Consider the following 24,778-nt stretch of genomic DNA (forward strand, 5'->3'; position numbering starts at 1 on the left):
AACGCTTTATTTAAAATAAATACAAAAGCTCATTTCATTTCACATTGACGTGTGTTGGCAACCCTTTGAACAGGCTCAGTCAAGATTGGCACAGGTTGGCCGGTCAGCGCCTATCCGAAACAAATTGTTGATTTCACTGTCGGAAGAGAGAGCGAGAGTATGAGCGCGATAGTGAGCATGAGCAGGCACCGAGCATCCTGTCGAGAATGTTGTGAGCACGCCGAGCAGAGCTCTCCGCCGCCACTCTGCACTCGTTCGCAGACAATTTTCCCACTGTTGTTGGGATTTTCTGCTGCGGCCGCGCGACAATCTCAACAAGGCGAACGGCGACCGTGTGGCCAGCGCTTTTCGGTCGCGTCAGAGCGCACCATCGTCTTCAGCGAAGCACACACAGTCATTAGGTGTGCTCTTCGTACGTTACGGAGCACACATAAAAGAAAATTTTCACACACCACACACAGCAAGTGGGAAAAAATGTACAAAAAAAGAAGAAAAACTTGTACATAAATTGTGAAAATTTTCCATAAACTGCTAGGCGAACAATCCGAAACCGCTGAAAAAACGCAAATCAAATGAAAATAGGTAATGCCGGGGAAAATTACCAATGAAAAATGGAAGTGCAAAAAATTCTGATCGCCTGTGAAAAGTGCAAATGAAAAGCGACAAAATGAGCAGCCGTAGCAGCAGCAACAAAAAGTGTACAAGAATAATTGTGTGGAGAGTAGTGTGAAAAATCATAACGAATATTTACTGCTTAACAAAAATGTTTTGCAAATAAATTTGTGGAGCCAGCTCCAGCATGGCCAAGTCCAAAGCGAGTCCAGAAATTATATTGTACATAAAATTCATGCCAGTGTGTGTATGTCTGTGTGCGCGCGTCGGTGTGCGTGTGAAAATTACGTTGTCATATGCGCAAGTTTTGGGAAAACTTTTTGCACCAGCTTCAAGGAAAAGTTGAACACTCGAAAATTGAATGCCAATTTTTTACTTAAAGTTAATAATTCTGAAAAGCAAAAAAGTGGCAGTGGAAAAGCACTCACACAGACACACGCACATATACATGCATATTAAGGCTAAACGGGTATGTGTGTGTGTGTGTCCATGGGAAAAAGGAATCAAAGCTGGCAGAAACAGCACAGGAGCAGCCTGCGAAACAGCAGCAAGAAAAAATTCTCTATCTATTGCGATTTTGTGCTCGTGCTCATGCCCCGAAAAGAGCACAGCAGAGCTGAGTAGAGCAGAGCAGAGCACTCGTACTCGGATGGGTGCCACCGCCACAGTCAGCACCACAACCGCAGCCACAGCAGTCGGTGGTGTGGGTGCAAAGTGGTGTCTATATAGTATATATATACATACATAAACACACATTTATAGTATATATATATATATATATATATATTATATATATTTATATGCATGATCTTATGTGTGTGTGAACTGCTCGACGTTCTATACATATTCGAATTGCCGCGGCCGCTCATCTCGAGTACCGTCGACCATCAAACCATCAATAATTTTGTTTGATTTAAAAAACAATAATTTTGTGCGAAAAAAAAACAAAAACATGACCTGGACATGGTCGACAAAAGAGTGTGCGTGTCTGTGTGTGTGTGTGTGCCTCAAAGTTTTCCACATGCCATTTGTTGCAAAATTATATTTCGCTTCTAGAACGGCCTGTGCCTTTTGTGCTGGTCGTGCGTGATTTATCCTTAAACTTGGCCATTTTTGCACAGTTGCCTTGCCATCAGTTCGCAGTGGTGAGTTTTCAGGACTACCATGCGCATGTCCTTGGTCATGGACAGGCCGCCAGAGTGCCAACACATGCTGGCAGGAGAGAAAAAGTGCCTTTCCATATATAGATATGTATATATAGGCATACATAGTATATGCTCTACATGCCGATACTTGCACACTCACAAATCTGCGCGTTTCTGGTTCTTATTGTCTTAAAACTTAAACTTAAGTGCTTTCTTGCATATGACTTTTTTGGCTAAGGCTGAACATATACATATCTCCTTATACTTGCATATTAAATTGTTATTTACTGTTGTGAAAAAGACCCGACAGGTGTAATATCTTGGCAAAGCCTAAAAAGAAAAACGTACTGTAGCCTTCCTACAGTTTTTAACTTCTTATATTAAAACAATTCCATAAGCCCAGACTAAAAGATTTTCATTGAGACTGTTTTAAAAGGCATATACGAGTTGTGTTATGGGAAATACATTTTGTTGTGCCTCGCCAATTTCGAATATGTGAGCTAGTATTCTAAGATCTTTAACACAACAATGAGCACAAAACATCTTCAAAATGAAACTCCAATTTCCCTGCTCTTGCCGTCCCAAGCTTGCTGCTCTCTTTTGACAGGCTGTTGATATCATATTTTAGCCACATCTATTATTATTATTTGGTATCAGTACAATTCTGCTCCTTCTATCGTGGGCTGTGCAACACAAACAAATAACGGGTTATTACGCTCACAGGCCCCTCTTGCCCGAGAGAACAAACTCACCACACAAGACCTTCGCTCCCACACAAACACACACGCACACACACACCCACACGTACACATGGAAACAGACAGAAGAGACACTCGCACTCTCTTTTTCTAAGCACACAACTCCCGCTCGTGTATATTTTATTATCTCGAAACTTTTTTATTGCTGTTGGGGGTGCGGCGCGCACACATCAGCAAAGCAGAGGCCACAGCAGAGGCACAGGCACAATAAAGAAAAACACAGAGGCAGTCGTCAAAGGAAAAATGGAAAATTTGTGTTGTAGTAGTGTAGTGTTAAATATGTTGCTGCTGCTCCAATAAATAAAAAGCTGTTACCGTTTGTGACGCGTTCCAAAACAAACGAATATTAAGATATTTTTTAAGTGTTTTGTGTACATTGTGGTGTATTTTTAGAGCAGCGCCCGAAGGAAAAGTCTCCGTTAATTGTAAATACACAACCAAAAGTAAAACAACAAACACTCCACCAAATTTGAAACACATAGTAAACAAAATAAGTATAAATATACATAATTAATATTATATGGAACCGATAACTATATATAGCTCCCTATTACTATAAAATAATGTAAATGACAACGTAGCCTTCACTCCGAAACCAACAAATAAATAAAACCAAAAAGGAAAAGAATTAAAAACCAAGGCCTAAACACACAATAAGTAGAAGAACAAATCCTATAAACGAATCTTGAAACGTTGAAAGCAGCTCAGAATTCCGGCAATCAAATGTCTGGATAATACAGCAGCAATTTGACCAATGGATGAAAATGCCGCCGTCGCCGTCATTGTTGTCGTCGTCGTCGTTGTCCATTTGTCATCGCTATTGTCAGACTCAGACTCAACAGGAGCAGCAACAAGTAGAGGAGCCAAAGCCGAACGCAGCGCCCAAAAAGCAGCTGCAAGTACAACATCAAGGCCAGGATCACAAAATCGAAGAACAAGAGCGGTCACCAATCCTGTCCAGCATCGATTACCACACGTCATCAGCGCTGCTGGCGCTGCTGCCACTTACCAACACGCTCTCTCTGATCTTGGCGGGGACTGCGGCCTAATTCTCAGCTGCAGTTAGTAATTCAAACCGTAACCACAAAAAAACAAGAACAACAACAACAACAGTGGATCTGGAACGCAACAGAATCGTGCCAACGTCATCGCCAACGCCAACACCACCGCTCAACCACCTAAACGTTCCAACGCAGCGCAGGTGCTGGAGTCGCGTAACTGTAGCAGAAGACACACAAAATGGCGGATGGGCATTCATTTGTGAAGAAGACATTTCATAAGCCAACGTACTGTCATCACTGTTCCGATTTGCTCTGGGGTCTCATTCAACAGGGATATATTTGCGAGGGTGAGTAAAAAATATAGTATTTCCTGATATCTGTCATATTTGAACGATTAATCTCAATTGCCTAACAAATATTGGTATACATATTGTGGTATTTTTTAAAAAATAATAAAATAGCGAATAAAAAACAAACCCCTTCCACAAATTTTCTATATGTGCTGCGATTTCATGCTTAGAAGGTCGAATAGACTCCTCTGTCTACAAATGTCAAAGTTCGTTCATCTGCTCTTAACAATACGAAAGGCAATTTGAAATTATGGATGGAAGGAAAAACAATACTAGCGCCACAGTCTGTACAATGAACACATTGGGCCTCGTAATGATCTACAACTATATGCCTAACAGGCGGGGCACCAAAAACAATAAAAACAGCAACAACAAAAAGAACAAGAACCGCTGTCCAATCATGATGCTATTTGTGGCCGAAAAGTGTGCGTTTGAACTTTTCAAAAATTGTGGCATGACGTGCGCTTCAAAACGACGTCATAGCTGGTTGTATATCTTTTGGACTACACTATTGGATACACTTCTGAATTGGAACGAATACATGCATACATTCCCCCATATGCCTATACATAGTATATATGCATAAGTATTTTATGTATGTATGTAATATATACTATATATTATATTATATGTACCTGTAGAAAATCTGAATCTATTCAAACAATTGAATAGCCTCTCCCAATTGAAAGCAAGTTAAACGCCCGCGTAAGTTTGTTTATTTGTGCAGTCCTCGTTTCGTTTGCTATTATTATAATTATATCGCCTTTTTTAATGTTCAAACGTTAATGTTTATAGTTCGCAATAGCATTGTGCGCATCCCATTGGGAATGCCAATTAGCTGCGATGTGCCAGAAGGCAGACGACCCCATGCCTTCGCGTGGAAACGCATTTGTTTTAGCTTCCACTTTAAATTTACCTGTGTTTACGCGTAAATACAGTCAAGCATCGCCGAAAAGAATATCTCCATATCCATATTCAATGGATCTAAGTTTAAAAGGATTTTAGGGAATCAGCTATAGTTTTAATGCGAGAATACTTAGGATGATTCTTTTCAGCAAGTACAACTTCTTAGAAGTTATTGAATGTAATTTTAATTAAATGAAATAATAAATAATAATAAAGGCCTCTCAATCGTTACTTTTACATCTATAATGTACCGATTTTGTGGGAACGTCCAAATATTATGGAAGATTGTAATTATTTACGAGTTTGTATGCTTCATTTGTTCTAGCTTTATTCTAAAAAAGTTATTCTACTTAGAGAGCTCGGTCGTATGACAGCTATATACAATAAAATATATAGCAATGAGGCTGTGTAGGGATCACCAGTTCTTTGGTGTGCAGAGGGATGCACAGTATTTGGGCATGTCCAGAAACTCTGTCCCTACGGCAGTGCTGTAGAAATGTATTTTAACTTCAATGTTTATGAATTTTCTGTTGGCGCTACAATCGTAGCTGAAATTAAACCTCCTGATGATTCCATCAAGCCTACAAAAATGCACATTGGGTTGGTGAGCTGCACTTGTATTGCGAAAATGGTTGCATACCTACAGGCGCACTTTGTCAAGGCGCCGTTTGCAATCTAATTTAAAGAACTCATGTTGCAAATCGCGACATAAATCACACGCATACGCCACGTTGAACAACAACGTTTTTTTTACTATAATGATAATTATTGTTATCATTTTACTTTGTGAATGAGTATGCTATGAAATCTGAAACGTAGCGCTAATTGAGTTGCAAATTTAATTGCAAAAACACGCAATGACGATACAAACGAAAGACGGCCCAAGCCTCAATAGGTCTCTGCCGCTGCAGCATTCACTCCCCTCTTGCCCGGCCCCAGCTCCGTCAGTTGGGCACTACGCGCTTGAAAGTAGGTCAAATGCGAAATATGCAAGCGCGCAAATACACACACACCAATCCATCCTATATCCTATGCACACACATACGCGTGCATACATACCTAGCTGTGCTTGCTTGCACACAGTCGAAGGCAACGTTTCAATTGGATTTCGGGGGTGGGGAATGTGGGTGGGGGGGGGGGGGGTGGTAGGAGAGCAGCCGCAGGTGAGCGGGCGCAACACAAAAACCAAATTGAATGCAAAAGTGTTGTTGAAACATGACGGCAGCACGCCGCCTGCCTGCCTGGCTGCCATTTGCTCGATGGCAATAATTATGTTGTTGATGCCGATTATTGCGATGATGACGATGGTGGTGATGATGATGATGACGATGATGGTGATGGCAAAGCAACGATAGCGACGAAGGGCTAAAAGTGCGTCATCAATGGCCGCCATGAAACGTTGCTGCGGAACAGACTGTGTGTGCGAGCGGATTCTCGCTCTCTATATATGTATAGAGTGGTGGGGCTGTGGGTCTGGCACAAGAACGCGGGGACGGAGCCGTTTAATTGCCTCGATGTCGTTCATTCATAACGAAATAAAAGTGGCAGCAGCACCACCAACAGGCAACAAAAATAACAACAAAACAATAGAGGTATTGGGGGTCGTCAGATTGGCTGACACGGCAAATACATATGCATGTCCATATACATACTATACATATGTATGTATAAACAAAAATACAAAGTTGTGGACTCTTGCGCTTTTGCGATGAACTGGCCGAGAGGTGGGTGGGGATGGGGACTACAAGCTGGTCAACCATCTAACATTGTTATTAATTCTCATCCATGACATTTGGTTCGTGGATCTTTAACGCAATTGATCCAAAAACAGAAGAAAAAAACAGCGTTGACGGCAACGACGCACGTTATATCCTTGACAGTTGCCTTGTGTGTGCTTACGTACTTATGTATGCACTCTGTGTCTGTGTGAGTGTTTGTGTGTGTGTGTGTGTGTGGTTCGAGTGCTCCGACGTACGAGTGCACAAGTTTTTTAATTGCGCACATTTGCTTTTATGTGTTCGTGATTTATTTTGAGTTTACGAGAATTATATTTATGCTATTTTTAGTCAACAGAAAATAGGTTTGGCTTTTTTTAGATACACTATGCCGTCTGCGCCGAAACATTTAATGCAATCGCTTTATGTTGGAGTTAGGCTTTTCAGATTCATTCTTTGAAAATACTTTTGGAATTCTGAGCTGAAGGGGGAGTATTCCAGAGTAGCGCTTTATTTTACTTATAATTTGGAATTAACTGAATGTTATTAGAAAAAAGAGTTTCAGTTTACAGCCGTGCATCCAGAATTGCGGTTTTTCCTTCATAGATTCTTGCGACCAAAAATGTGAACCAATTCTAAATAATTTGCAGTTGATACACAAATACGCGTATATTATTAACTGAATGCTATTAGAAACAAGAAAGGAATACTAAAGTCGAGCGGGATCAACTCTAAAACACCACCTCACAAATAAAAACAAGATAGAACGCTACAGTCGAGCAAGCCCGACAGTAAAATAGCCTGTACTCTCCACAAAAAAGAAAAATTAAAAAAAAAGAAATTTAAAAAATAAAATTAAATTATTAAAAAAAATGAATGAATTAATTAATTAATTAAATTAAATTAGAATACATGTTTATGTTCAGTTTTAACAGCATACATTTACATCACGTACCTATGCGTGTTTATATGCGTGTATGTATGCAGCACAAAGTTGAACAAAAGCAGCAACAACAACAACAGCTGCGGGCAGCGCTGCCGACAGAGCTGCAGGCAGCGCATGAGCAGCGACTTTTCTTATGGCTATAACTTTCTTCAGAATTGACCTATCATGATGAAATTTGGCACACGGACACATTAGTACTAACTGGATGTACCTACCAAAATTGATTTCAAAATTCCGAGAATTACGGAAGTTATAAGAAAAAACACGAATTGCGGGGGAGTGGGGGGGTGCATCGAAAAAAAATCAAACTCGTACTTTCTCGGTTTTAGGAGAATATGGAAATAAAGTTTGGTTATTCTAGCTCTTATACTTTCTGAGATCCTTGCGTTCATACGGACAGACAGACGGACGGACAAGGCTATATCGACTCGGCTTCTCATCCTGATCAAGAATATATGTACTTTGTGGGGTCTGCCACGCCTCCTTCTGTGTGTTACATACATGCGCACAAAACTAGTATAGCCTTTCACCCTTTGGGTACAGGCTATAAAAAATTTTAAAATGAAAAAAATTAATTAATTTAATTAAATATAAAATATTCAACACATGCCTACACACATAAGTGTTTATGTACAATTTCAACATCATACATTTACATCAGAATCATGTGTATGCGTGCTTGTATGCAGTAAGTCAAAGCAGCAGCAACAACAAAAGTTGCCGGCAGAGCTTCGGCAGAGATTATGTTTATTTATCTGAGTACAAATTTATGGGAAAAACACGAATATATGATGTAAGTTCTTACGATGTTAAATCTGAAAACCTTTTATGCTCATCAATAGGCTTTTGCAGATATCAATACAAAGAGTTCAATCAAGTTAAAATATTATAAGCTAATATTGCATTAAAAAATCAACTTAATGAATACTTTTTTCTATGCTGTTATGCTGCTTTGCCAAAATTCAGAGTGCCAGTTTTTAATTAAATGAAATATTATATTATTCTAGAATTTGCTTGATTTTGTTTGAAATTAGCTGTGTTTGTTTACTTTGATTTTTAAGTGTATATGAAATGAATTAGGTACTTCAATTATTCCTTAAAATTCACTTCTCCCGTTGCATGTGCTATGTTCTGTGACCATTTAAACATATGAATATGAAAAGACTGTTTTTGAATAAATTAAACCATCTAGTTCTATTTGAAATATTTTAAAACGCTTCAATTGTGCTTTAGACAAATCCACTTCTCTTCCATTTTCACTCTTCTTAACAATGGAAATGCTTCTTATTAGTGCTATTCGGAAACAGGCCAGTCCCAGGCTGGCGTAAAAGAAATTAAACATTGAAGTTAAACAGACCTAGGTTTGTACAGAAGCATGTGCAAAGTAAAAATTGGACAATCCATGCCTGCAGACATGGATACTTTCTGTTGTTATTGTACTACGCATGTCAACTTGTACGCTTTCAATAAATATGGTCGTAATACTTGTACATATATGTATGCCTAAATTTATTTGCTCGCTTTGTTGCTTTAATGATATACATATCTTCAAAGACGTTTTCTTTTCCGTCTGATGTGCTGTGTACTTGAATTGGAGAAGTTTTTGGACTAGTTCGCTATATATTTCCCTTGTTATTGTTGTTTTATCGTGCAGATAAAAGAAATCGCACACTCACACAGCCAAGCACTCAAACACAGGCGCTAAGTGAGTGCGTAGCAGAAGAAAGAAACAGAAAAAGTAAAAGTGTGTTGAGTTTTGTGAATTTCCCTACCAGCTGGGTATTTCAAGAATTTCCCCCACGCTGCTCACGCTTGTCTTCTTCTTTTTTTTAGAGTGAAACACACAAACACGAAAGCATACATACAAACACACATAAATGCCAGCACGCACTCTTTGGCATTGTCAAATAAATTTCTGTATACATAATGCAAACGAATTGCAAACATTTCCTTTGTTTGGAATGCAGAAAGGAGTGACTAGCAAGCAATACTTGTATTAAGAATAATTGGCTTGTACGGGGCGTATACGTAGCAATTCTGGGATTACGCATACGCCACGGTGGTAGGCAGCGAATAATCGAGTCTTCAATTACCAGGCACGTGCATCGAAAGATTTGCAAGCCACTTTGCGGCTGCTGCCTGCTATTTTACTAAACAACATATAAAATTACAAGCACAAACAAACCCGATTCTATATTACTATACGTATGTATATGCAGGCCAAATCTTGGGAGAGTCACGTTTAAACAAAAAGCTGAGTGCCTGCCACATGCAGCTAGAATGGAAAACGCTGTGTATTTTTAGAAAGCGTGCATCTTTGGAATAACAGCCACCAAAACTGCAACTGCAAGGAGATGTGGCAGTCAAGCACATGCAATGAATGAGTTCATTTATGACGTCAGAACGCCAGAGAGCTGCAGGTCAGCGGCCTAGATTTTCGACGATGTTGCTATTGCTGTGTTGCATACACACACATACAGTTGCCCATAATACATAGTACATAAGTACCCCTCGCATACAAGTATATAGTGTACACATATATGTACATATATACGACTATAAGTATGTACATATGTATGTAGATAGAACACATGTGAACTTGTGTGTCCACAAGTATGTATAACTTTCACGCAATGCTAAAAATATACTCGGCGATATCTACGATATCTATGTTAAGCTTATACAAATACATACGCACACGTACATGATGCTGCACTCCTTCTGTATGGGTAATCCTGCCGAGGCAGGAGCAGGTCTAGTGTACGCTGGAGGAAGAGGAGAAGAGGCTGTCATAGACGTATGTGTCGTTCCGCACTGGCCCTTTTGTGTGTTGACTGTGCCATCTGTTTTACGGTTAGCCACTTAGCCTGACTTGGCTTTTGTCTTGCCACTGGGCACCTGTACTCATTCAGCGTTGCATACACGCTGTGTGTGTGTGTGTGTGGGCATGATTGTGGGCTAAAAACTTCAATGAAAACGGCGTCCGTGAACTCATTGAAGCAACATTGTCGTCGACTATGAATGACGATGACGTATATTGGCCATCAATGATGTTGGACATCATCAGCATTCAAATTGGCTTTAAGGCACAGTCAAGAGAGATAGTACAAATCATTGAAGGCGCCCACAGCTTCTACTTCTCCGAAATGTAATCGATATAGTTTTTAGAGCTCTCCTTGATATATATTTTAAAAGTATAAGCTAAGAGAGACATTAGTTTATATAACACTAGCGTCCCATTCCTGCTTCACACGGGTATTTTACAAAAATTTCATTTTATAGCACCCAAACATGAGCTACTAAAAAAAGAGTAAAATTATAAGCACAGCTTAGATATTATTATTTTAATGATTGTTTTGGTTCTTTTTACCTTTTTTTTTGTATTCTTTATTGAGTCAGAGTTTCTCTGTTAACCATATTTGATGTTGTTTTATTTTGTGGTAGCAAAATAAATTGATTTTCAGGAGCTCCAACCCGCGATGGGCCAACCTACAGTTGGCCATGAGTGAAGCATTTCTTTCATAGGTCTATCCCTACTAATTTGAAGGTTCGGCCTTGGAACTAGTTAAGAGTACATTACAAAAAATGTTGTAGGAATATTTTTACATCTTGGGTTACAATTTTGGCATTTTATTTTATTTATTTTTTTTGCAATTAGAACATAGCCTATGTTAACAGGAGATAGTGAAGCTTCCCAATGAAAGAATACTTTAAATCGGTCCAGTAGTTTCGGAGCCTATTCAATTCAAATAAACATACAAGCAAACAAACAATCAAATCTTTCCGCTTTTATAATATAGATAGATAGATAAGTATTAGTATTACTATAGATACGTGTATAATATACATATATAGGATACATATAGATAGCTCCAGCTCAATTCAGTTCCAATCATATCCATTGACTTTTGTAATATGAATTGTGTCTGACCTCATTTCAAGCCGATCTCGACTGATCAGTGATCGTCTGATTGTCTGTCCTGATGTTTTTATTGGAATTGCCATTTCCATTGATCTATTTTTGTGAATGGTTTGCCTTAATGATTTCAGACATAACTACATAGGAGATACCAGTATATAAGTATTGAAGAGAGGCAAGACAATCTGTAATTCAGAAGACTCGCAATGGGAAGTCCAATCCAAGTCCACAATATATATATCGCAAATTGGAATACCATCTTTAAAAATTCACCCTATACTTACTATCAGGAATTTAAATCGGCCAATTAGTTAAAACCAAACAGATTCAGGCTACTACCATTATGCGACAAAACCATAGAGGAACATAGTTTTCCTGCATATAAGGGGAACATTTTGGCTTTTGTTTACAGGTTTATGAAATATATATTCTTAAATATTTTATACCTATATATATATTATTTAATTGAAAATTAGTACATATTCGTATTATACAATTTTATCATATTTTATTCCATTCTTTTTTTATAGTTTGCAACTTTATTATACACGAACGATGTGTCACCAGCGTGGTAACGCCTTGCTCTGGAATAGCGCCATGTATAATTAAGGTTCGCACAAGTACACTACAACTAATGCAGTACAACATTATATAATAACACCAATGTATTTAATAGAATCCCGTGGCTCATTGCTGGTCCGAGCCGACTCACCACAAAAGGAAGTTTTGCACAGTTTGCCGTAAGCGCTTAGATGAGACGCCAGCGGTGCATTGCTTAGGTAAGTCAAGAGCAAGTTCAAGGACATAGAAACCACCCAGTAATGTGAATGATAATTTCTTTCAGTTTGCGAATATTTCGCGCATATTGAGTGCCAAGATTTTGCTGTGCCCGACTGCACCGAAAATGCAACCTATGTTCCCGGCAAGGAGCTCCTAAATGTGAAGCATCAAGTACGTAGAGCCCATCCCATACACAAAATTGAATCATGAATCATGTTAAATTCTCGTTGCAGCATCATTGGCGAGAGGGTAATCTTCCATCTACGTCGAAATGTGCTTACTGCAAGAAAACCTGTTGGTCATCGGAATGTCTGACAGGTGAGTGCAACCGGAAATGACTTACTGCGGAAATTGAAGAAAATTGAATAGCGAGAATCGATTTAATCGATTTCCGAAATCTACAAATGGAACAACAATGTATCTTTGATTCAGTCACAAATTGAATAGAACATTGCTTTAAAAACCTTAAAGACCATACAAATGAGAACTCATCCGCAGGTGTAGAACTAAGCGAAACAATCCCATTCATCCATATCGTCTATTTGCAGGCTATCGCTGCGAGTGGTGTGGTATGACCACACACGGTGGATGTCGAACGTACCTGCCAACCGAATGTAATTTTGGTATACTACAACCTATCTACTTACCTCCGCATTCAGTCTCGATACCACGTACTGAGGTGCCAATTGAAGCGATAATTGGCGTACAAGTCAAATCAAAAACGACGCTCGTGCGCGACTACTCGTGTCGTAAGTACCGCTGTTGACTGCTCGACAGTGCGTTGAGCCCCTGATCATTGGAAACACCACCCCTACTCACCCACCCGCCTCACTCAAGCACTCAGCTACCCACTCACACCCGTTCAGCAACGCATCAGCTCGATGTTGTGCACATCTTCAGACTCAATTACATGTTGTCTCTCACATCAGTCAAGCATAAGTCTCATCCTTGCTGAACCCATGCTCAAGACTCTCTCACATACTATATTCGTCTTTCCACATGTTTGCCAAGTTTTGTGTTAGTTTCCAAAATTTATTTTAATCAGCTAGTGGCTACACTTAGCTATCAGGTTTTTTTTTTAAATTTTTTATTTCCTTTATATATGTTTAATTTTGAACGTTTCTTTTTCGGTTTATTGCGTGTGCCGCCCCCGCCTGCCCAGCAGCTGAGCTTAGTGTAAACGATGATAGCGTTGAACAGGGCTCAGGGGTGGCGGTGGGTTTGTGTTTAAAGGAGCTGCTTTCGCTCCATAGGCAACGCATTGAACAATCGAAACAACATTTTCTACTTTCAATGCCGCCCTCACCTTCGCCCTCCTTTGGCTCGGTTTCACTCTGCGCCTCACCCACTCCCTCGCTAACAGTGGGAACCGGCGAGACGAGCCATTCAGCGGACGAAAATGCGGCCAACGACGACGACATCCACAATCAGGAGGAAGAGGATGATTACGATAATGAAGCGCAACGCATCGCCAATGCCACCGAAGAAAATACGGAGCATGATAGTGCGCTGCAGCTGACCACATCAATCAGTCAAAATCCTACCTGCGCTCAGGCAGCAGGTTCGCTGCAAAAATCACCATCCGCCAATTCCTCTCTGCATCTGCTTTATACCAGCCTCTTTCGAAAGTTGGGCAATGGACGCCGACGAAAACGTTGCGCTGGCGGCGTCTCGCACAGTGAGGACGACGACGTGGATGGGGGTGTCTGTGATATAAGCGGTGGCGATTTGAGCGACGAGTACGACCACTGTGATGTGGCGCTAAGGAAGCGCAAGCGACCGCCACGCGATGTTAGCGAAACTGATTACCATGGTGATGCAGAAGTGGAGCAGGAGACTGCGCCACGCGAGAGTTGCTACGAAACATCCGACACGGGTGGCGAACTAACGAATACCGACGACCTCGACTCGAGCATGAATCTGATTAGTAATCTAAGCTATAATAGTAGTAATAGTAATACGTCCAATGAGCAGCGCAAGCAGCCACGCCCCACTGCCGCAGGAGCAGCCGCAGCTACCACAGCTGGGCAAGCTCATGCCTTAAGCGTGCACACTGGACGCAATCCAAAGACTGGTGCTAAATCGGTGCTCGGCTCTGCGAGCTCGGCCAACTCAAGCGACTGCTCGTCCGCCTCTCCTGCGCCCCTTTCCGCATTGACGGCACTTCAATTGTCGCCGGTGGGTCGCAGCCAGTCCTTCCAGGAGCCGGGTGTCAAGAAGCCTTCAACAACGGCGCGCTACAAGAAGTACGGGCGTGCCTTGTTTCAGCGACGTCGCTCGAAGCGTTCTCCCAAGGGAGGAGGTACCAAGAGCAACTACAGCCTGGACAGGCTGTCACAAAACATCGAAATAACCATACAAGATGAGGATGGCAACTATCAGCCTTACGACGACAATTATCACACGCTGAGACGACGGTGCGTTGACGACGAGGACGATGCTGAGTATGAGTACGAGGACGATAACTTGTACTTGGATGATCGGCCGCGCAACGATGGCCTCAGCGGTGACGATGTGGGTGGAGATATAAGCGATGGCGGAGCTAGCAGCCGTTCACGTGCCAGCGACAGCGAGCACGTTTTCGGAAAATTGATTCGACGCATGCGCGGCTTATCCGTAGGCTGGCGCAAGCCGCGCTATCAAAAGCGCAGAGGTGATTAAGCGAACCGCTCTTTTGTATTTTGTTTTCTCTCTCTCTCTCTCTAACAGCAACTGCAACGACTGACGTCGCTCTTTCTGTTTCTGTTTCTGTACTGAATTGGCTAAAGTTTGGTTTTTGAGTTCTTGGATTTGTTTCTAGTTTTGAGCTAACAATTTGAAACCAGCTTTTGTTTTCGTTGATTCTGTTTGAAACACTAACTCCACTAATCAAATTTCATACGATCGCACCATCTCGCATCATCTTGTTAAGTCGACAGTCTAACACCCATAACACAAGCCACGAATTGCATGCTCATCTGTACAAAGAATACTAATATTCTTGCAGCAGATCAGACACCGAGCAGAGCCTTCGGTCGCTGGTCACCAGCTGTGTCTGCTGCGAGTCACAAACTCTTTTGTGTGCCAAGAATGATGTTGCCTACTAAGCCCTACGTATTCAAACAAACAATGTCCCTAACTTAAGCTTTCTTTCTCCATCGCCAAATATATTTAGCACGCAGCATATCCGAGGAATTCAGCAGTGGTGATACGCCACGCTTTAAGGATGAGGAGTCGGCCAGCAAAACTGATGTAACGCATGGTGCGGGTGCCGCAGGTAGCAGCAGCGGTGGTGCAGGTGGTAGCGGTGGCGGAGGCGGGGGCGGTGGATCTAGCTCGACGCACTACCGTCCGGATTCGGGAAGCCACAAATCGGACAAGTCGGACAAGGACAGAGAAAAGAAGGATAGGGAACGCGAGGAGAAAGATATAGGTAAATAATTCGCATTCAGGAATATCACACAATACCCATATATTTCCATCTCTCCCACTCTCTTTATCGTGCACAGAAGTGATCAAAGTCTTCGATGGCAACAACTCATTCCGGCGACAACAATACCGTGTGATCGCTGTGCAACGTACCTACACGCTTGAACAATTACTGACGACAGCCCTACGCGCCTTTCATATAACCCGAGATCCAAGTGTAAGTCATTAAAAAATAGAAGTCCGTGCCTTTTATCACAAGTTTTGTTGCTCACAGGCATTTTACTTGACCGATATGTATGCTTCCGCTGGCATGGAGGATGCACCGCTTCAGGATCCGACACCCATACTAAACCTGACACACTTGGAGGGGAAGCGACCAGCTATATATCTCAGGTTTCTCGACAAAGACAAGGGCTTTGTGCGCGTATATCCTGGCAAATTGCAATGCTCATTGGAAGATCCGTATGTCAGTGTTCCTGTAGATAATACAACCGTTATAAAGGATTTGATACGCGATGCGTTAGACAAATTTGGATTACAAGATAACCAAATACAAGACTACAGGTAATGTTGTTTAAAAATACCCGTTGAACAGAACATAGAATAACATACTTGTACTCCCTAGATGCTCCGAGGTTCTCCTTGATCGCGGCGTTACTGAACGTATACTCTCATGGAATGAACGCCCGTGGGATATTATGAAACAATTGGGCAAGGATTCCATACGTCAGATGGAATTGATGCGATTCTATATGCAGCACAAACAGGATCCTCATGGACCAAACATTGCTCTATTTGTGGGAAATCTCCCCACGGGAATTTCACAGCGCAATTACGAGCAGATTCTCAACAAGTATGTGACGGATGAAAACAAATTCACCAGCATTGGACCTATATATTACGAGTACGGCTCTGTGGTGTTAACTTTCGAGGATGCCCAAAAGGCGGTAAGCACTTAAGAGTTTACTTTAATCGTCGTCCAATCCTACTTACATTCTTACCCATGTAGGTGCGCGCCTTTTACAATTTACGCGAGACGATTATTGAGGATAAAAAACTGCTAGTACTGCTGTTGCCAAATATTGAACCAAGCATGGTCCCACCGGATGTACGACCGCTACTTGTTTTTGTGAACGTCAAGTCCGGCGGTTGTCAAGGCCTAGAATTAATATCGAGCTTTAGAAAACTACTGAATCCGTATCAAGTCTTTGACTTGGACAATGGCGGTCCGCTTCCAGGGTAAGTACCAATCGGTAGCAAATGGGCGGCTTACCTTAAAAGTATATATTCCTTCTATCTGTCCTCTTCAGCCTGTACGTGTTTCGTCAGATCACAAACTATAAGATTTTGGTTTGTGGCGGCGACGGCACCATCGGCTGGGTGCTACAGTGTCTCGACAATGTCGGCCAGGATTCAGAATGTTCCAGCCCACCTTGTGCCATAGTGCCACTTGGCACCGGTAAGTGTCAGAAAGTCCCTATCCCTCCGTCCTTCCTCTTATTCTAAGCAAAAATCTTGCCAGGCAACGACTTGGCTCGCGTTTTGTGTTGGGGCTCCGGCTACACCGGCGGAGAAGATCCATTGAATTTGCTACGCGATGTGATCGAAGCAGAGGAGATACGTTTGGATCGCTGGACTGTAGTTTTCCATCCGGAAGATAAACCCGAAGAGCCTGCCATGAAGGCACCCTCACAAACAACCGGTAAGAAGAAGAAGGCTCACCAAGCACATCTATCGCAACAAACAAATCAGCATCATCAATTACCGGCTCTGACATCGAGTGATATATCAGGTCATTTGATGTTTCAAAATTATTTGTTCTTTTTGCGTTACAATACCTTATTTGCCTTAGCCTGACCTTCAAAACCCCATAAAATATAAAAGTAAAGCGTACAAATTTATTCTCGTTGTATTATATTGCTATTCTTCCTACACATATATTTACGAGTATATCCCCACCACCAAATACCCCTTAGATGCTATTTTTATGTTGACAATGTTTGCTTTTAACGCCTGATATTTGTTTATGCGCATTGACAAAGCTTCTAACCCTTGGATGACTGCAAAAATATTATTTCACTGTGCAAACATTGAAGCCCTTCCCCAATACTATACACGTATATCTTAATACTTAGTTTTGTGTAAATTAACGCTTGAAGTGCGAGTCTAGAAAATCAAGTAAAAGTTTGCAACCTATGGCAAAACTTTTGTGCAAACATTGGTGGTATCTGATGATAAGTGCTGTTAGTTTCGATGTGTATATGATGTTTATAAAAGTAGATGAGAACCGCATGTCTAGTAAACATTTCAATTCAACTGATCCGACTGATCCTGAAAACTAAACTCATGCTTGAGCCTAAGTTCTGGGCACGCAGGTAAGAAACATACGTATACTCGAACACATGTAAAATAAAGTCAAGGCGCCAAAAACTGCAGTTGGGTAAAACTAGTAATGCAATGGACCTATATACAAGTATATACATACATATATCTTGATGTTGTAAATATATATGTTCGATGTCATTTGTCGATACGTGTGCTGTGGCTGTCATCCATTTCCGTTGCATAATAAAACTAATGCCCAGCTTATCCCCCACAGGCGGTGCCCAAAACGAAGACAACTCACAGATTTTCGTCATGAACAACTACTTTGGGATTGGCATAGATGCTGACCTCTGTCTAGACTTCCACAATGCACGTGAGGAGAACCCCAACCAGTTCAATTCGCGACTCCGCAACAAGGGCTATTACGTAAAGATGGGGCTGCGAAAAATTGTTGGTCGCAAGACGGTCAAGGATTTGCATAAGGAGCTGCGCCTTGAGGTCGATGGCAAGGTGGTGGAGCTGCCGCCCGTCGATGGCATCATAATATTGAATATATTGAGGTATCATCATTTGCGCAATACCTTAAGAAGCGTCGATCTAAAAATCCATCTGCACTCTTTACAGCTGGGGCAGTGGTGCCAATCCCTGGGGTCCTGATAAGGACGATCAATTCAGCACACCCAATCACTATGATGGCATGCTGGAAATCGTGGGTGTCACAGGCGTCGTACACTTGGGTCAAATACAGTCGGGCATTCGTACAGCGATGCGCATAGCACAGGTTTGTACAAATGTCGAAAGCTACAAATCACAAATTTTAGCTAAAAACTCACTTCGCAGGGTGGCCACATTAAAATACATTTGAACACCGACATGCCCGTACAAGTCGACGGTGAGCCTTGGATACAGAGTCCGGGTGACGTCGTCGTTCTAAAATCCGCGCTTAAGGTAAGTGACTTGCGACTCTTCCACCTCCTGTCTTTGGGATTCGCCTTGCATGTCTAGAACGTTACTTTGTTATGGCATGTAGCTTTACAATTTGTTATTATTTTAACCCAGTACTGTACCTCACCTCCAGGCTCATTCATAAACCAACCGCAAGGGACCTCCGTTGCTCTTGTTTGTGAGTCAGCTTCGAGTAGTTCAACGGCTTTGTTTTTTTTTATATATATACTACATACATCTGTACATAAGTTCAAGCAACCTAGCAATCATAACCCCAAACAAAGTTGAAGCACCATTTGTTTAGCCTTTGGTTCTATCAGTTTATTCGTTCTTCAATATGTACTCGTATAAGTTCATTATAGTTTCCCTCTACAATTTCGGTTTCGCTACTGATTGTACACCAAAAAGCAAACCACAGCATACTCGTACCGTACGTGACAATTTGTAATACAACAACCAACCTGACAAGCAGAAACAACGACATTGATGTGATGTTTATATACAAGTATACTTAGTATTGCCAGTGTAAATGGATATGCGTTTAAAAAGCAGAGTTTGATTTTTATTCGTTAGAAAAGTTTACCCACTATGTTCCAAGTCTATGAATTATCGTGTAAATTAAAATACCGATTGGTTGCGCCAAAGTTCTGAGTAAGCCAAACATTTCCATATCTGTATACTTGAAACTTCAGGCGCTACCAAAACAAAAAAAAAAGGTAACTAACTGTTGTACCCCTTGTAATACGTCCCAGTCAATATAAGAATTTAAGAATTTAAAAAGCATTATGATACCTTTTTGCCTTATCCAGAAATGCAACAGCAGACTTGTATGTGTTAAGTATGTTTTTTTTTGTTTTTTGTATGTTTCCATATTTCTAATAGAGCACATGTTGGCTTCAACCAAAAATCAAAATTAATAACGCCCCAATCCAATATGACCGACCCCCATACAATTTTGAACAGAATTATCTCAATGTGCTTACTAAATAAATGATTGAATGGAGCGTAAGTTATCAGCTAGAGAACACTCAAGAAGGGCAACAAGAAACGATTTACTTTAAGATGTAAATTAAGTTCCAGCTTTATAGAGTTCTCAACCGTTCATCTGTGTGTGTATGTGTGTGTGTGTGTCGTTGTGTGTATATAAGTATGCAGTTATCTGGGTCTTTGACTTTGTATGTTTTATGCTACATTCAGGCAACCATGCTGAAGAAAACGAAGAGTAAGCGACGTCTGACGGAGCCGCATATTTCACCGGCGGTTCTAAGTTTGTCGGTAACCGCCAGCGCCTCCGCCGCCAGCACGGCCTTTCAGAGCGCCCCAACCGTGTCGACACAGTCGACCCAATTTGCACAGCAACCACAAGCCGGGCAACAGGCACTGCAGCAGGCATCGGAGAATGGCGATAAGGACGTGGCAGCATCGCCACATCTGGGCAGCACCTAGAGTACAACGCATTCGTCCGGTCCGAAATTTTGGTTTTCCTGCTTCTATTCCTAGCCACAGCCACCGTAATATTTGAAAAAACGAAAAAAAACCATAGTGAACCCAAAAAAACCAAAAGAAAACCAAATCCCGTCCTCTCTTGGACACCTACATAGCTACATACATTCAAAGTTAAACGTAATAGCCGTAATACGATAGGAAATGGAAATCGCGAATTATTGTAAAAAAAAAGAAAAACAAACAAACATTACGCACCTATTAAAATATACCACAACAAACTTGAAAAGTTCGAATCGCATATGTAGAATAAGCCTAAGTAAGGAAAAGAAAAATATGCAAGTTTATCTTCCAGATCAATGGATGTATACAAACATACATACATATATAAATAACAAATTTCGCCAAAAGATCATATTCAACAATAAGTATTAAATCTACAACAGAAAATATCTGAAATAAAAAGTTGCACTTTATAAATAGATGAATTGCTTAAAAACTTAACGAAAACGGAAACGATCGTGACACTCTCTAAGATTGTTAAGCTTCGTAACTGAATTTTATGTAGGAAGTTTTAGTGAAGGCGTAGTTAGCCAGCAGTCAGAGCGTTGAACGATTCTAAAAACTTGCCCACCCATCCACAGGACCACCACACACCGAACCAACAACCTAGCCAACCACTGCACACCACTACAAACAGCAACAACTTTTACCACCGCTTTTAATCTTAAACTATAAACTAAAACTATAACCACAGACAACACTACAACAACAAAAAAGTACACCACACTACATACCACAACGCACTGTCTATGATTTGATTTGAATTGGTTTTTTTTTTATTTAGCCACTCATTTGCTGCTCTACTCCATTAACACGTAATGTGCTCCTCAATGTGAAGATTGAAAGGCCATAAGAAAATGCATTTTCATGATTGCAATGCTTCTTAACATTCATTTACATATTTATTCTTCTAAAATATTACCTACATACATATATCTATTGCAAGCATTTGTAATCCAAAAGTAATCTTTAATTTATATTCCTTTGAATTTTGCTTGATTTCTGAGCTATTCTCATTCAACGTTTAAGCCAATTTAGCTTACAACATTAGCACAAGCGTATTCAACAAATAACATAATAAAAAAAGCAATGTAAAGCATTTACTAAGCGAAACAAATTTTACTTTATGTTAACTCTATTTTCTTACTCTCTTTTTCTCTATTTAACTAAACTCTCTCACGCGCTCCAAAAAAACAAAAAACTACACAATACACCAAAATACAATTACAACAATACTACACACTTCGCTCTACATACTCTTACAACAATTTTTCAAAATTCACGCCAATTACCTATCTCTACAATTATTGATAATCCGCCGGACGGCAATTATTTTAAAAAACAATCTCTCTCCAATACGAACACATTTGAATTACCGTTAAATGCCTTCCACATATGTAGGCCACCATGTTAAAAAAGAACAAATTGAAAATGAAACGCCGCAACACGGAGCCGACAATGTTGGTCGCTGGCTCCGCTACACCGCAGCTGTCGTTGGCGCTGCCACCCAGCGTGGGCGAGGCAAGCGATTCCGCCGAGGGCGATGGGGGCCCAAATAATACGGACTTCTGAATATGGTATAGCGAGCGTTTGATTTAACGTGCTAATTACAATGCACCAGAGAATCCAACGACACCAGCCAATCAGCAATTAAAACCAAATCCAACCAAAGCCCCGCCCATCCCACCAGTGCAATAGCCAAAGTCAACTCAAATCAAAAGCTTTAATCAAAATTAACTCTTATGCCACGTATTCGTAGGAAAATTTCCACTCCATGCCAAAAAGCCTATTCAACATTTCCGCGTCTCGTCTGCAATTAGTACGTTAAACTCAAACAGCTCGACCAAAGCCGACAACTGTCAACAAATGTAGGCAGCCCAAGATCGACAAAAGCAACACAAAATAGCAGAAACAAGAAGAACAAGAACTGTTTCTACAACTACAACTACTTACTGTACTAAATGAAAACTTACAACTAACCAACCACACACTCGTACTTCAGAGAAGAAGGGCAGTTAAAAATGTTAAAATTAGCAAAAACAAAAGTTCCGCAAACACTGCAATAGCCTGGCAAAGTTGTATAAAATTCAAGCTCAATTATGTTCCTTCTCTTTTCGTTCCTATGCAATAACGAATAACAGATTTAGTGATACCGTTAAAACCGAAATCGTAAGAGCCAGAAAAGTAGGCAAAAAAAACAAAAACAAAACAAAACGAAACAAAGCAAACCAAACCAAAACAAAAAGTACAAAATTGTTAAGAATTGTTTAATAATACTAAAAAGAGACAATGAGAAATTAATTAAACAAACTACTAGACATGAAATCACATACCAATTATGAAAGCCAGCGTTGTCCCGCCGTCCTCAACTAGGGAAGCGGATAGCGTTGGTATAGCGCTCAGGCGCAAAACACGACCAAGCTAGGACTTAGCAGACAGCAAATGCGAGAAAATTACTATGAAACTTTTGAAGGAATATCTGGAAAAAGCTGTAAATTGCATAGTTTTGTAAACTAATTGGGACGCAACAATCGCAGAGTCAAACCATTCGCTATTGGCAAAAGGCGATCTGAATTGGCAACACAAATTAAATCAGAATAGGAGTATTGCCATGAACGTACGTATTTATGTATGTCGAAAGAAATAGTTAAAGTTAAGGTAAAGAGCATTTTGGATTGTGCAATTGGTATTAATTTTCTCCGCTGCTGTTTGCAATACATACATATATGAAAATATGAATGAAAACGAATGCATTTTCTAACTGACGCAAGCTGCCTGTCAGTCGATCGATCAGTTAGAGGCGAAAGTATTCTCCCTGCATTTGTTTAAGAACATTTTTGGATGGTGAATCCGCAGAAGAAAGAAGAAAATCCGAAAACAAACTACAATTTCAACTTAAATGCGCTTAAAAAGAAAACAATTTTTGAACAATTTACTAATAATTTTACATTGCATATTTTGTTACCCAACATCCACACTCAGAACACCGAATGCCTCAGGGATGTGATGGTTGCCAAAATTCCGTCGAACGCTTCCCGGAGTGGGGATATTCACGTTGGCACCGATTGCATCCCTTAGGCTGATGCCATAGCTCTGGGGCAGCTGCAGATGTGAATATCCCGTTGCCTGAAACATCTGCGGAACATGTGCAACTGCCCCAAACGCTATCCTCCAGTTACACAAACAGACAGTTATCCCTTTCGAGACTGTTATGCATGCACGGAAATCGCATAACAGTGACCAATCCAACACACATTTTGTTCTCGATATTTATTTCGAGTCCTTGACATTTTGCGTTCAGCAAATCACCTCCAGCTGCGATTAAGGGGCTCAGTGCTTGCGGTTAATCAGAACTCAGCCGATTTCCGTGACTCACAGTGTGGACACGTACACCTCGGACTCAAGCAGGATGCTATGCAATGCACGGACACAAAAATGCGCGTCAAAAAAAACCAAAAACAAATCTAAATTTTTTAACGTTATAATACATATTAAAATTGTTTAGCTAAAATATTAAATTTGGAAAGAAATTTGTATTGCGTAGCGTCTTGCGCCTATTCCAGTGCGTGCGGTCCGCCAAATTATTTTCAATTGATTTTGAAACGATTAGCTACAGGCACATAAATTTCAGCTCGCAGGTGATTTGGATTCTCGCCTCATTTCGTACAAAAATACACAGCCACAAGGGACATGGAGTTTAGGAGACTTTTTGGTTACGTTAATTAAATGTATTTCACATTAAATAAAAAAAAAAACTAGCATAAGATTAAGCAAGAATGAGAAATAACTATAATATGCAAAATATTCAAAGAAATCCAAAACATAATTACCAAGAAAAATCTATAAAAAAAACAAAACAAACATAAAAATACCAACAAAAACAACAACTAAAATACTATTTATAGTACATACATTGATGTAGTGTTAATTATAAGCGAAAAAGAAAATTATTAAACCGAAGATCTTGAAAGAGCTACAAAAGTAAACCAACAGCCAACAACCAGAATACATAAGTTGCATGAACCGTAACAGATTCAAGCCCATAAATGTACAAGTAACTATTTTTCTCTAAACCAAAACAAAAATGCAACAATTTTTGCTCCACATTACGATTAATTAAAGTAAATGCAAAGACGAAAGGTGGCAAACTTTTGAAGCAGTTCTTTAACAGACTACGCAAGAAAATAATGGAATTTAATGTACAATAGCATCGCTCTAAAACATTATTTATTTGAAATGAAACAACCGCAAAATCCAAATCCGTTGCTAAAACAAAATTCTTGTGAAAAACAGACACACAACGGAAATAACTGCAAAATAAATGTAACTGAAATAACAGAATTTTCAAATGTGTTCTATTATGGGGGCTTGGGAGTCTCACATCCGGCGACTCAAAACAGATGTAAGTATGTACTTATGCATTTTATTAAAAATACATTCCTCACTTCTACCCAAAGTAAAA

The 24,778-nt window shown here is 40.4% G+C and overlaps 1 protein-coding gene across 7 annotated transcripts; it reads left to right on the forward strand.

Moving 5' to 3' along the window:
- The first annotated feature begins 434 nt into the window (after positions 1–434).
- LOC115621390 (diacylglycerol kinase theta) lies at positions 435–24,657 on the forward strand. Of its 7 annotated transcripts, none has more exons than XM_030515024.1 (19): positions 435–582; positions 2,914–3,863; positions 11,883–11,962; positions 12,029–12,131; positions 12,197–12,303; positions 12,366–12,450; positions 12,681–12,881; positions 13,298–14,785; positions 15,287–15,544; positions 15,621–15,757; positions 15,815–16,104; positions 16,166–16,487; positions 16,550–16,779; positions 16,851–16,999; positions 17,063–17,332; positions 18,140–18,425; positions 18,490–18,646; positions 18,706–18,813; positions 20,008–20,717. In XM_030515024.1, exons 2-19 carry the CDS (start codon positions 3,755–3,757, stop codon positions 20,254–20,256), a joined length of 4,629 nt encoding a protein of 1,542 aa, XP_030370884.1. In that variant the 5' UTR covers positions 435–582; positions 2,914–3,754; the 3' UTR covers positions 20,257–20,717. The 7 variants fall into 7 exon arrangements, with proteins under 7 accessions (XP_030370884.1, XP_030370885.1, XP_030370883.1 ...); XM_030515025.1 differs by lacking the exon at positions 20,008–20,717 and adding an exon at positions 21,718–24,657 and having other exon boundaries at positions 439–582; positions 2,909–3,863; XM_030515023.1 differs by having other exon boundaries at positions 439–582; positions 2,909–3,863.
- The last annotated feature ends 121 nt before the right edge of the window (positions 24,658–24,778 follow it).

This window comes from Scaptodrosophila lebanonensis, unplaced genomic scaffold (assembly GCF_003285725.1).
Source record: "Scaptodrosophila lebanonensis strain 11010-0011.00,11010-0021.00 unplaced genomic scaffold, SlebRS2 tig00000024-arrow-pilon, whole genome shotgun sequence".
In the NCBI taxonomy this organism is placed as follows: Eukaryota; Metazoa; Arthropoda; class Insecta; order Diptera; family Drosophilidae; genus Scaptodrosophila; species Scaptodrosophila lebanonensis.

Excerpts from the sequence above, each read along its gene's own strand:
- LOC115621390 (XM_030515024.1), top strand. The coding sequence starts at position 3,755 with ATGGCGGATGGGCATTCATTTGTGAAGAAGACATTTCATAAGCCAACG. Across the intron at positions 11,963-12,028 it reads TAGCGCCATGTATAATTAAG|AATCCCGTGGCTCATTGCTG; the intron begins GTTCGCACAAGT and ends TGTATTTAATAG. Across the intron at positions 18,426-18,489 it reads ATAATATTGAATATATTGAG|CTGGGGCAGTGGTGCCAATC; the intron begins GTATCATCATTT and ends CACTCTTTACAG.